The 12,520-nt window shown below is 47.6% G+C and overlaps 1 protein-coding gene across 1 annotated transcript; it reads left to right on the forward strand.

Moving 5' to 3' along the window:
• The first annotated feature begins 580 nt into the window (after nt 1-580).
• On the forward strand, nt 581-11,551 carry DDB2 (damage-specific DNA binding protein 2, 48kDa). Its single transcript, XM_008940861.1, has 10 exons — nt 581-752; nt 3,004-3,134; nt 3,773-3,964; nt 4,701-4,846; nt 7,797-7,896; nt 9,041-9,218; nt 9,595-9,740; nt 9,946-10,110; nt 10,405-10,450; nt 11,316-11,551. Exons 1-10 carry the CDS (start codon nt 581-583, stop codon nt 11,549-11,551), a joined length of 1,512 nt encoding a protein of 503 aa, XP_008939109.1.
• Nucleotides 11,552-12,520: the final 969 nt, after the last annotated feature.

Here is a 12,520-nt window from a genome sequence, read left to right on the forward strand (position 1 = left end):
CGCCTTGCCGCCGGGAGGGACGGAGCTCCGGCCCTCGTCACAGCGAGGGACAGCGCCGGGAGAGCACCTCGGCCGCGGTGGACAGCCCGTGTAGGAACCCGGTCCCGCTCCCAGGTGGCGGTTGTGAAGGAAGAGTGGCCGTTAATTAGGAAGTACCTTCTGGGTAGAAGACGGGTCGGCTCTGGCCACGATGATCAAAGCTCTGACCTTTTTCTGTATCTAAAGAGCTCAGTGAGATAGCAGAGAAACAGCTAGGGCATTGTGCGGCTTCACAGATGTACTTTATGCAGTTATGTGGGGTTTGAGCTTAAAAGTTTGGTAGGAGCACATCTGTCAAAACATATTGTAATGCTTTAGGATACGGTCGTTTTCCTGTGTGAACAGAGAGTTTATTGAACCGGTTCCCCTCTCCAGCAGAGCACAACAAAAAGCTAGTGTCATGTTGATGAAAGAGGGTGCAGGTATAACCACTACTTTGAGGCGACTGGGATGTGTTTCCTTACAGTTTTCCTGTGTCCTGTAGTTGGAACTGTATGACAGCCTAACCTCGTCTACTTTCTTTGCTTTTAGTGGTCAGACAATGGCTCTAGTGAACCAGCCAAAGGACAAAAAGCATGAGAAGGCTCGTGAGCATCGGATGGAAGAGGCAAAATCAGCTGGGAAGAGGAAACCAGACTACGAGGAACTAGGCAATGAGCCACAAACAAAGAGGTTTTTTGTGAGAAAAACACCCAAACCTCCAGAGAAAATCGGTAACATTTCCTCAGATCCTTGCTGTTTCTCCCAACCCTAAATGACAGGCATCAACTAGTTGAAGAGGGGAAATGCCAAGAAGCACGTTCAGGCATGAAGGTTTGGTTGAGGTTATATATTGAAGTGATACACGGATGTGTATTGGTGCTGTAAATCCTGTTATCTGCCTAGGGAGTGTGTGCATTTCATTTTTGAGACTCTCTACCCCTTGGTAGAAGCCTTCTCACTGAAGATACAGTCACAGCTCATTTGAGGGGGTTAAGTTTTGTGGAATTCCTGAATTACCAGATGTCTGCTTTATTGTGGGACAGAACAATTATGAGGAGAGATGTTTTAAGTTCTAAGATCCTGGAAGGGTCAATGCTTTATATTATCAGGAAAGCTGTGTAGACTTGACTTAAAGTAAGGGCTATTTTCATAGATTCATTTAGACTGGAAAGACTCTAAAGATCATCAAGTTCAACTGTTAACCCAACACTACCAAGTCCAGCCTCCTTTTCTCCTATAAAACCTGTGATTCCATTGTTTATATAGGGAGATCACTAAAGTTACTGCCTTGTGTGGAAATATTACACACTGCCTATACAATTTTGGCTTTAGGGATCCAGAAATTACTGAGGTGGTTTTTACCCCTCCTGAGTTCTGTGATTTTGTACATTTGTCTGGTGTGTATCTCCAAACTTGGAGCAGCTGGCAGTGGGAACAGGGGATGTGGAGGCAAAATACTGTGCCTGAAAGGAGTTCTGTGTGTAATTGTGGAGAGTCAAAGCATCTTCTCTAGTTAATTGAGCTACATGATGTTCATTGTAACTTCAAGCCTGATTTCCAGATTTTGTAAGCATCTGCAGTTTCTGTAAGCTTCAGGGAAAATTTGATGCAGTAATAATTTGGAAAAATGAGACTAATTGTATTTTTCCCTTAAACCTTTTTGAAAAAGATTAATAACTTTGTATTGGAGGCTTTTCATTCTGTTCCAGTTGTGATTTTCCTGTGTTTTGGAAAAAAAATAATTTCCTCCTGAGCCATGAAGGATGGGTTCATATTTTTTTGCAATTGAAACACCTTTTAAAAGGGATTTCCTTCCAGCAGATTCTAAAAATGCCTAGAGTTTGTTTCTTAATAAATTACCCTTCATAATAAAATGGGATTTGGAAGAAATTCTGCCATTCTGATCACCTCTGAGAAAGGAACTGTAGATACAGTTTCTTCTGTGAAAAAAGGAATGAGAATATAAATACTTTTATACCTGCTTCAGCAGCTGGGAGAAGTGTTGGTGGTACCTTGGCACGTGGACACACAAGTTTTATTTTCACACCTCTGCATTTCTAGGCTCTAGTGTTGCATTAAAGAAAGATTTTGTTTAGGTTCTAATCCTATGGAATGACCCCTATGTTTCTGGTCTTCTGTTGGTCTTTTTTTATAAATATCCTTAAATGAAAAATAGCATTTATTTGTTTCTTAAGAAATGCATTTGATGTCTAAATCCCCTGGGGTGTCTCAGACCATTGCCCTGGGGAGGGTTGGATCACAGACACGGGACTGAGCAGATCTGGCTTTTTATGTAAAGGTCCTTGAAGATAAAAACTTGGAGCATGAACCAAATGCAGAAGGACGTTGTGCTCTCAGCAGAAATCACTCCACACAGAAATGTTTTCAGGCCGTGAGGCGTCAGCAAGTCTGTTATCAAAAACAAAACTCCCAGTGCTGTGGGCAGCCTGTGCAGGCACTGCACGAGCACATAGAAAATTCTGATTCACAAGCAGGCATTGCAGGAACTGTCTGGGGAAGATTCAGGTGGTAATGTTTCTGCTGGTCACACATCTGACCTTCCTTGGCTGCAGCCAGGGGCTTACCACTTCCCATGAGGTATTTCCAAGTTGTTGGGGCTTTGGGAAGCTTTGTTGTATTTTGGGTATGGACCACTCATGTTGTATGCTGTCCAAACACCACCTGTGGTGTTGCTTTAGTCCTCTCCTGTTGTGTTTTTGATACACCTTTGGCAAGGAGAAGGAATGTTTAACAAGGGGATGTGTATGCAAAGCTCTGGCAGGCTGTAGGTAGCACTGGACTCCAGAATTGCAGAGGCTGCTGCACCTTAGACATGGAAGAATTATTTCTAGGATTATTTGTTTTGTGGATGAAGCTTTTTGTGAATGCAGAAGCAAATGCAGATGTCTTCCTGTGTTGTTTAGTGAATGAACATGACAGGGGTTGGCTCTCAGCAAGCTTTCCTCTTTTCTCCTCTGGCAGGTTGGAGTGGAGGTGGTTCCATGGTGAGGAACAGCAGAGTCCTTTTCCACCAGCTGGCGAGGCAGTGCAGCATTGTTCATTATGTCTATCAGAACATGCTGGGAGGCTCCATTCGGGCACAGCTCAGGCAGGTGAGGAGTTTCTCCTTCTTGACCTGTTGGACATCTCAGCTCCCTACCTAAAAACATCTTCAACGCGAGCAGGGAAACTTTGAAGGGGCTTAAAGCTCCTCACGTAGAGTTTGTGGCTCCAAGTCTGGCACATCCTGAAGTTTTGAAATCCTATCAAGTGCAAGAGCTGAGGTGGCTTCCCCTTTCTGTTGACCTGGCCCTGTCACTCTACATTTTATCCTCTGTACTGTGCTTCCTTCAATCATATTTCAGCTTACCCACTCGACCAGCTGAGTTATTGCACAGTGCTACTTTTGCATGCTGGTCTGACTGTTTTGTCAGACTATTTTTTTTGCTAGTCATGTCAGGTTTAGTGGTGATTTTTCCTCTTCACAGACATGTTTTATTGTTTTTCAGTCATACTCTTTCTTTCAGTTGAAAATGAACTTTTTCTGTAACATCCATAGGTCAGAAGCACCAGGGCTTTATCTTCCAGGTGATTTGTCTCTTTTAAGTGTCCAGAAAGCACCAAGCTCGTGCAAGCAGTGCCTATTCCTCAGCTGAAGAACAACACTATGGTGTCATAGTTTCTCATTCCCTATTTCTGCCAAAGGGATCCTGCCAAAGTGATAATTCTGTGGATTCTCTTTTCTGAGCAGTGTCTGCAGAGGCCCTTCCTGCGCTCTCTGGCCTCGTACCGCCTCTTCCGAACAGCAAGTCCCTTTGACAGGAGGGTGACCTGCATGGAATGGCATCCAACATACCCCAGTACTATAGCTGTTGGTTCCAAAGGTGGAGACATCATCCTTTGGGACTATGAAGTAGTCACTAAAACCTGCTTCATAAAAGGGGTAAGTCTCTGGAACGGGTGGGAGGGAAAAGGGGAGTACCACCGATGACTGCAGAACAAAACTGGGGGCTGTTGTGAGAAGCATGTGAGGGTCTTGGGCATGTCCTGTGTCTCAGACTCTTCTAGAACTGGGGAGAGCTGAGGGATGTTAACTTCATAATGAAGCCATACTTGATGCATACTCAGTGGAAAATTAATACAGTAGCTGGCAAAACATTTATCTCGAAGGGATGCCAGAAACAAGTAGGGAGAGAGGGTCTGTGGTTTGGGTCTTGATCTTTCTCTGCCCACTTTTTATTCTGCGTCAGATGAGGCAACATTTTTCAGTGGGGAGAAACAAAATCCCTTTATCTAAGTGAGAAACTAAGGTCAAATGAATGGTTTATATAACTGGCATGCCCCCTCAGGGCTGTATTCAGCCATTCCCACTCTGACAGGGGCCCGAGACAGTAACTTTTATCCCCGTTCTAACTTAACATAGATATCCACTGGGAGGAGGTCTATCCTCCAGACATCTCAGGGTCGTCCTTCTCTCTTTGTAAACAGTGTGGTGCCAGCCAGGCAGGGAGTCCACTGCCTGGGCACTGAAGGAATTGCAGTTTTGTCTCCCTGAAGGGCTGTGCTGTGTCTCACTGTTGCTGTTAAGGACCTAGCAGCGAATGCAGACTTACAGAACACGCTTTTCTCCTTCCCCATCACTCAGCAGATCTTTCTCTTGTTCATCCCCTTCCTTGTAGATGGGAGCTGGAGGGGCCATCACAGGAATGAAGTTTAACCCTTTTAACCCTAGCCAGCTGTACACTTCGTCAGTGGCCGGCACCACCACCCTGCAGGATTTTAATGGCAATACTGTCCGGGTCTTCACCAGCACCGAGGACTGGGAGTAAGAAACACAGCAGAGTTTGGGCCTCTGTGTCCTGCTGGCAGCAAGAGAGAGAGAGAGAGAGATTGAGAGAGAGATGTTTGTCTCTAATAGGTGGGAGCTGGGCTTCCTCTTCTCCACACACGTGTCCTTTATCCTCTGAATTTCAGGGATCCTCTCCCAGGGAGGCTCACTCAGTCCTTATTTTTCCCTGAAATGGGGTGGTGGGTATGAGGCAGCTTTTCTTCATGAAGGGGAGGGACTCTTTACTGCTGCTTACTTTCTGTTCTACATGGGAGAGTGTAGGAGTGCCAGTGGATTTCCCTAGCTGTCTGTTCTTAAACCTCCCATAGCTCTGTGCCCTGGGGGCCTTCTAACCTCTTCACCTGTTAGCAGTGGTGTCTGATGGCTTTTACTGGACAATTTATAGTCCCCTAAGTGCTTCTCCACAAATGCCACTGACCTCAAATGGTTTGCATTGTAAGGATCATCCCACCCAATTCATCCCACCCAGCTTTTAGTATTTATCTAAAATATCAAAATTAAAGAGTCTGGTCTCCTTCAGTAATGAGTGGAAAGAGGAGATGAATCACTAGAGGCAACTCTGTCTGCCTGTGCATAGAATCACCCTCTCAGACCATTGCTTTTGCTATGGACACGTGAGGAAGCCTGAGCTCTTCATTAGTTACTTCAGTTCAGTGCTTAAAGGTAAGTGAGGGAGTTTGGGTTAGCCCCCTCTTTGCCCTTTCCCCACCTGATTCTTTCTGGTTGGCAGCTTTCATGCTTGGCTTCCAAAGTGGCTGCTCCAGTTGCAACCTTGTAATAGGGCAGAAGGTAAAGCCTGCTGGGATGACTGGCCAGGTGAACAGGGAGGGCTAGACTGGGTCCTGGGACGTGAGGATCTTGTATCCCACTGGGGTGACTGTGACAGGAGTGGTGCCTGGATTTGCCATCCTCCTGCTGCTGTGAGGACAGGCAAGCCCTATGGGCAGGCCTTTGCTCATCCTCATTGGCTTCCTGAAATCTAGTATGTGCAGTGAGACTTTAGGTAGTTGCTCTGTGAGCAGCAGATGGAGTGCACTTGAGTATCAGGTTTGGGGACTCTCAGCTAGTGTCCTTTTCTGTCTCTGGGTGGAGTTTCCACATTTCCCCAGTGGACAGATTGGGGGAAAATAACACTGCAAAACAACATAAGACCCATATCACATAGAACATAACGTCCCTGTGCCATGGGGTTAGCAGGAGGATTTCTGCTTGCACTGGGCTCATCCTGCCTGCTGGCACCTTGAGAAAGACCAGACACAGCACTGGAAGGGGCCTGTAGGGGACTGGTGAATGAAGTCTCTGTAAGAAAAGCTTCGTGCAAGGCTGTCGTGAGACTCGATGTGGTTTCTGCATGAAGTGGGGCTGGTTTTGCTTGTGACCTCCTAAGCCTGGTCTCAGCCAGGTGGTTCACTGCAGATTAATGCCACCCCTGTAGCAGAAGCAGCAGTGCTGCTAATGAGGTTTGCAGCTTGAAGTGGTGGGGTTGAGCTTAGAGGCTCCAAATGTTTGTGCTCAGATTGGAAACAGATGAGAGGAAAAAAAACCATTTCTTAGATCCATGCCCTTTGAGACAGCAGTGCATTGTACCTAGGGAAGCCAGTAACGTGTTCCAGGAGATGTGTTGCATTCAGATTCTGTCTTCCCCTCTAACCTTGATGCCTCTTGGCTTTGTGTGTATTCCAGAAGGGGCCAGGAGACTCTCTCGGAGACCTCAAGTTCAGTCCCCATGAGGCAGCGAAGCTTTATGTGGCATCAGGGGATGGCACCCTAACTCTGCAGGATCTTGAGGGCAGAGCGGTGCAGGTGATGTCCCGTGCCCCACACTGTGGCCATGACTACCACAATGTTTGGTGAGAAGAGAGCACGGCGAGGTGGATTCCCTGCTCCCTGGGGTTAATGCTGCTGCTTGTGCTCTGTAACGTCTCCGTCTTTGCCCCTGTTAGGAGGCTCTTGGTGTGAAGTGGTCCTGGGAGGGAGCTTGGAAGCAGGCTTGTGGTCCTCACCCTAGCACTGCAGGGTGGGTGAGGAGCTAGGCAGCCACAGGGCACTTGTGCTTTTACAGTAGCTGAGCATGCTGCCTGCATCTTCTGGTGTTGCTTTCTTGTGGTGCCATCTCCTGTCTTGCAGATACTGACAGCTTTTCACTTGTAATAGAGTGTGGGGTGAGAAGAGCAGGGTAAGTTCCTCCTCTTTGTTGTCACCAGTGTTCTGTTTTGTCTGTAGCAGCTCAACATAGGAAAGCCACAAAACATCCCTGCACAAGGGATGAGTTTCAAGCTGTTGAGTCTATCCTGCTGCACTTGTGGTTGCTTCAGGCTTATCATGCTGATTTCCACGACCTTGAATTCCAGAATAATTTACCTTTGTGAGTGAAGCTTTCCCAACAAGTTCCCAAAGGACCCTAGCTTTATTGCTGTAGAATATCCTGCAGAGCTGGGGTTAAGAGATGTGTCTTTATCAGATTAAGTTTTCTTTCCTGGAGCCTGAATTTGAGATAGTTTGATGTGCAACTTTCCAGGCCAAGGCTTTTCTTGTCTTTACTGCTGCTTCAGTGTTTTGTGGAAAATCTGATTTGAGAGCTGTGTCTGTACATTTGTCCATGTCATAAGGGTGTTCTGATCTTTCCCAAGGTGTGTCCCAATGCAGGCACCAAGTGGCTTTTCAGCCTCTGTTATGATCCACTGTGTCACATTCCATCCACTGAGCCCTTCACAAACGACTAGGAAGTCATCTCACATTCAGCCACCAACAGAAAGCACTGCTGATAAGACGTCCCCCTTCCTGATACTCGGGCCCACCCATCGGGCAGGAGATTGCCCCTAAAACCCACAGCAGTCTGCCCTGTGAGGGACGAGCTGTGAGGTGGAGCTCTGCTGCCTTCTCCTGCCCCTGGGAGGCAGCACTGACTTTGTGTCTCTCCCTCTAGTTGCTGGTACTGCAGCGTTGATGTCTCTGCCAGCAGCCGCGCAGTGGTGACAGGGGATAACATGGGCAACGTGGTCCTGCTCAGCACTTCTGGGGAAGAGGTTTGTATGGCTTGGGGCAACGTCTCCTCTGCAGGAATCTTCGTGGCTTTCCTACACTATGGGGACCCTGAAAAGAGGAGCAAGTACTTTGTGGTTCAGGAGGTGAATCCCCACGTTGTCTGGGTGGTGAGAAGTCCTCCACTTCTGCCATTCCTTAGACATTTTCACACTGTTGAGTGTAATGGTAATAATTTCCAATGATTCCCAGTGCTCTCCTTTCTTTAACAGTATTTACTGCTGTCCAAAGTAATGACAGGGTAACACGATGATATGATCACCCTCTGCCAACAAACTTCACACTTCCAGAAACTCAGTGCATTAACAGGGGTAATTTAGGAGATGCTTTGATGGATACCCCTCCATGAATAGGTGCCTAGCAGGTCACCTGGGGACTGCTGGCAGGGGAATTGCACTCCTGCCTTTAGACACGAGAGGGCAGGCAGAGCCTGCCTTCAGTGTTATTTACTTCCTTTCCTTCCTCCAGAAAGAATGTGATGGTCTTTTCTGCACTTGGGAGATACCCATGACTGCAGGGAGCATGGGCCAGCTGCACTCTATTGATTAGAAATAATATTCCAGCTTTGGATATTAATTTATTCATAGCCAGTTTATATCCATGTCATCTTGTTCATTCAAAGATTTCTCCTACCCTCTTGTTTCTTTGCTGATGTTTCTAGAAGCCAGTTGTATCTCCTCTCATGTGTCTTAGCAAGATAAACAAAGCAAGCCCTTCTTGTCCCTTCCCACAAGGCAGGTCTTTCCTTAATTTGGCAGCACATTTTCTCTGCTTGTTACAGTTTGTTTTAATCTTTCTGCAGGTGGAAGACTGGCACTGCATAAAATATTCCAGATGGGATCTTGCTTTGTACAGTGGCACTGATACTTCCCACCATGAGCCAGGGATTGTGTTTTCCTTTCATATAGCTCTAATAAAATGGTGGATGAGCATCCTGGGATTAGTTTCCAAGCTCATTCTTATCCTGTTTTCAGTGCATAAACTCTTGGTGGTGTATTTTAGAAGTTTTGTTACTCTCTGAAAATGTGAGACCACTTTACTCTGCACTAGTAGATGATTATTCCATTTCCTTCATCCAGGTGTTGAGGTTTTTTTTTTCTGTATGATTTTCTCTCTCCTCTGCTGCAGATTTGGAAGCTGAAATTGCACAAGAAGAAAGTGACTCATGTGGAGTTTAACTCCCGATGTGAATGGTTGTTGGCCACAGCCTCTGTGGATCAGACAGTTAAAATCTGGGACCTCAGGAACATGAAGAACAAAATGAATTTTCTTCATGTGCTTCCTCATGAAAAACCTGTCAATGCAGGTGAGCTGAGATAAGGTGTTGGTTGTATGGATGTCTTCAGAGAGTCAGCTCAGCTTTTATTGTGGCAGTGTCAGCTCTCACTGAGATTGAGGGTTGCTCAGCAGCTGAATTAAAGCAAGGAAGGCTTTGGGAAGGTGGCCAGAGGGAGGGAGGTGGACAGGGCAGCTGCAGCACACTCTGAGACTTGCTGTACAGACCATGGCACTGTGCCTCGAGATGCGAGTGTGGAAGCATCAGCAGTGCCTGAGGTTAGAGAACTGAATTGATTGGGACGGCTCCTTTGACAAAAGCAGAGCGTGTGGGACTCAAACCTCTGTTTCCTGGCTGTGGTTTTACCACTTCACAGAAATCCCAACTCCTTGTCTCCCTCTCCTAGCCTATTTCAGCCCAACAGATGGCGCCAAGCTGCTGAGCACGGACCAGCGCAGCGAGATCCGGATTTACTCCTCCTCCGACTGGAGCAAGCCGCAGCACCTGATCCCCCACCCGCACCGGCAGTTTCAGCACCTCACGCCCATTAAGGTGAAGCCTGAAACGGCCTGAGGGCTGGTGGGGGTGCCGGGCTGGAGGGTGGGGGTGCCGGGCTGGAGGGTGGGCGTGCACACTGCTGCAGCTCCCAGCAGAGCGCCGTCCTGAGGATACCCGCGTTCCTGGAGCGGTGGGCGGGACGTGCAGACTCCTCCTCAGTGCCGGTGTGAGCTCTGCCCCTGTCTCTGCTCTGTGACAGGCAGCGTGGCACCCTCGCTATGACCTGGTGGTGGTGGGTCGCTACCCGGACCCCAAGTTCCCGGGGTACACGGTGAACGAGCTGCGAACAGTGGACGTGTTTGATGGCAACACCGGGGAGATGGTTTGTCAGCTCCACGACCCCAACGCCTCCGGCATCATCTCGGTGAGCTAGAGCCCTGAGCCTGAGAGGACCTGGGGGTGTTGGAGTGCAGGACTGAACAGTGGGAGTGTCCTCTCTGCTCAGGACACACACTCCTGTGAGGATGTGGCTGCCCGTTAAAGCTGCTGACTCAGACAGGGCTGGTCCCTGGTCATCTGTGGATTTTCTGCGCTACTCTTTTGGGAGCACTGGGTTTTCCAGATGGTTTGTTGCTGTTATATAAGCTGTGGTGCTCATATGACTTTGTTATATAAGCAGTGATGCTCTTACAGACTGTGATTGTGTTTCTATTTTCAGCTCAACAAATTTAACCCTATGGGAGACACGCTTGCTTCTGGGATGGGTGAGTAAAGAGAACCTGGGGCACCCAGCATGGGTGGGTTCCAATCCCAGAAAAGGGCAGGCTTGTTCATCCACACTAAAACAAGTTGTGAGTGAGGATTTCCCAAACCCTGCTTGCTAATAGTCCTTTACAATTTTCTCTATCTGTGAAAGAGATCAAGGCCTTCTTTTCAGTCTTCTGCCTTTGCAGTTAGAAAACAGTTTGCTAGTCATCACGTTCCTGAGAGCATGGAGCCTGGTGGGGTGAGAAGCCCCTGCAGCAGGGAGCTGCTGCCACTGCCCAGCCATGTCCCAGCAGAGGAACACCATGGAGGAAAAACCTTTCCCTGCTTGGCTGTACCCTCTCCCTTGTTTAATTTATCTAGTTTCCTAGGCTACAAAGCCAAGAGGACTCAGGTTTTCTCAGGCTGTATGGGATTAAGGGAGCTACCTCTAGGTTTAGGTCTTAGACCTGTGAGAGATGAGATTAGGAATTACTTGATTATGTTTCTTAATGAGATCAAATTTCCATGGCTGTGGAGATAGCATCTGCAGTAGAAGTATAGACTTGTTTTGGTTTGAAGAGGCCTGTAAGTTCATCAAGTCCAACCCTTAGCTCAGCACTGACAGGTCATCACTAACCCGTGTCCCTCAGCACCACATCTGCCTTCAAAGATGGTGACTCCACTGCTTCCCTGGGTACCCTGTTCCAATGCTTAACAACCCTTTCTGTGAAAAATACTTTCCTAATATCCAACCTAAACCTCCCCTCATGTAACTTGAGGCTGTTTCCTCTTCTATCACTTGTTACTTGGGAGAACAGACCCCACCTCACATTATACTTGTTGTAGAGATCCTGATACACGACGTTTCCTTGTCCCTTGCAGGCTTTAATATCCTGGTCTGGAGCCGAGAGGAGATCGTGGCCAAGAAACGGGAACATCTTTTGAAAGCCATGGCAGAACAGGGGATTGGAAGCTGGAGTTTCTCCAGGCAGGGAAACCCTGGGACAAGCAAACTGAGAGCTAAATTACTGCCTTTCAAGCTGGAGGAGACGGGAACAAAATACAGCGACTCTTATTCCCAGGAAAGGAAGCGAAAAGGGAAGGATATAGAAAAGTGATGGGTGGTTTTGATCCTTTCTGGATCACAGGGTACAAATGCAGTTGGCAATGGGCAGTATAAGCCATGCAGGGCATTAGACTTCTACTTTGTCCTACCTCCCTGGATCTCGTCTTGCTTCCCTGATTCTCTTTGCTTCCCCTTCTAGAGTGTCAGTTCTTCCTCCAAGTGGAGTTACCACCCATTTTCTGAGGCACTGGGAAAACTTCAGGGATATTCTCAGATCCTGCTGAAGTTACTTCTTCCAGGCTGCCACATCTGCTTGTTGCCACTTGTCAGAGGCTACCATCTCCTGTAGTCTGCTGTGGAGCAGCTCATGACATTGCCCAGCCTGTTCTAGTCAAACTGAGCTGGGAATGAGATAAATATCCTGAGAAGGCAGAATGTCCACAGAGGGAGGGGACGGGTCCCTTGGGTGGCCCAGGGAACACCAGCCTCTCCCAGGGGCAAGCCTCTTGCAAGACATGCATCTGCACAACCTCAGGCTTGGCCTGTTCTGTGCTTGCAGCTGTTTACCTAGACCACGAAGCACGTGATGATGCCAGGGCTCTGCCTCACAGGATGCAAGAGCAGCACTGAACTGGGAACCTGCTGATTCCCTAGGTTCTATTTTCAGAGCTCTAGGTTTTTTTCTTGCCACCAAGCAGGTAATTTTTTCTCTCACCTATGCCTGCGTGCTTCAGAATGTTAGATAAAAGCATTGTAAAGCATAAAGGAGGAATTCCAAACACCTCTGCTCAGAGCCCAATCTCAAGGCTGCTGTTAAAAGTTCTGCTTTTTTTCTAGTTTGTTTACAAGGCTGCCTGGGGCCTTGCTGCTGTCCCAGAGGCTGGTGGATGGGACAGGCTCCAGGCCCGCTCAGATTCTCTATGTTCACTTTTATAGTTTTGCAGTGTTGATATTAATAAAGTTTTGTACTGAACTCTTTTGGTGATACAGGGTGTGGCTGCTTTTAAGCATCCTGCTCAAC

Source organism: Merops nubicus, unplaced genomic scaffold (assembly GCF_000691845.1).
Source record: "Merops nubicus isolate BGI_N331 unplaced genomic scaffold, ASM69184v1 scaffold10975, whole genome shotgun sequence".
Classification (NCBI taxonomy): Eukaryota; Metazoa; Chordata; class Aves; order Coraciiformes; family Meropidae; genus Merops; species Merops nubicus.

Excerpts from the sequence above, each read along its gene's own strand:
- DDB2 (XM_008940861.1), top strand. The coding sequence starts at position 581 with ATGGCTCTAGTGAACCAGCCAAAGGACAAAAAGCATGAGAAGGCTCGT. Across the intron at positions 7,897-9,040 it reads TCAGCACTTCTGGGGAAGAG|ATTTGGAAGCTGAAATTGCA; the intron begins GTTTGTATGGCT and ends CCTCTGCTGCAG. Across the intron at positions 10,451-11,315 it reads CACGCTTGCTTCTGGGATGG|GCTTTAATATCCTGGTCTGG; the intron begins GTGAGTAAAGAG and ends TGTCCCTTGCAG.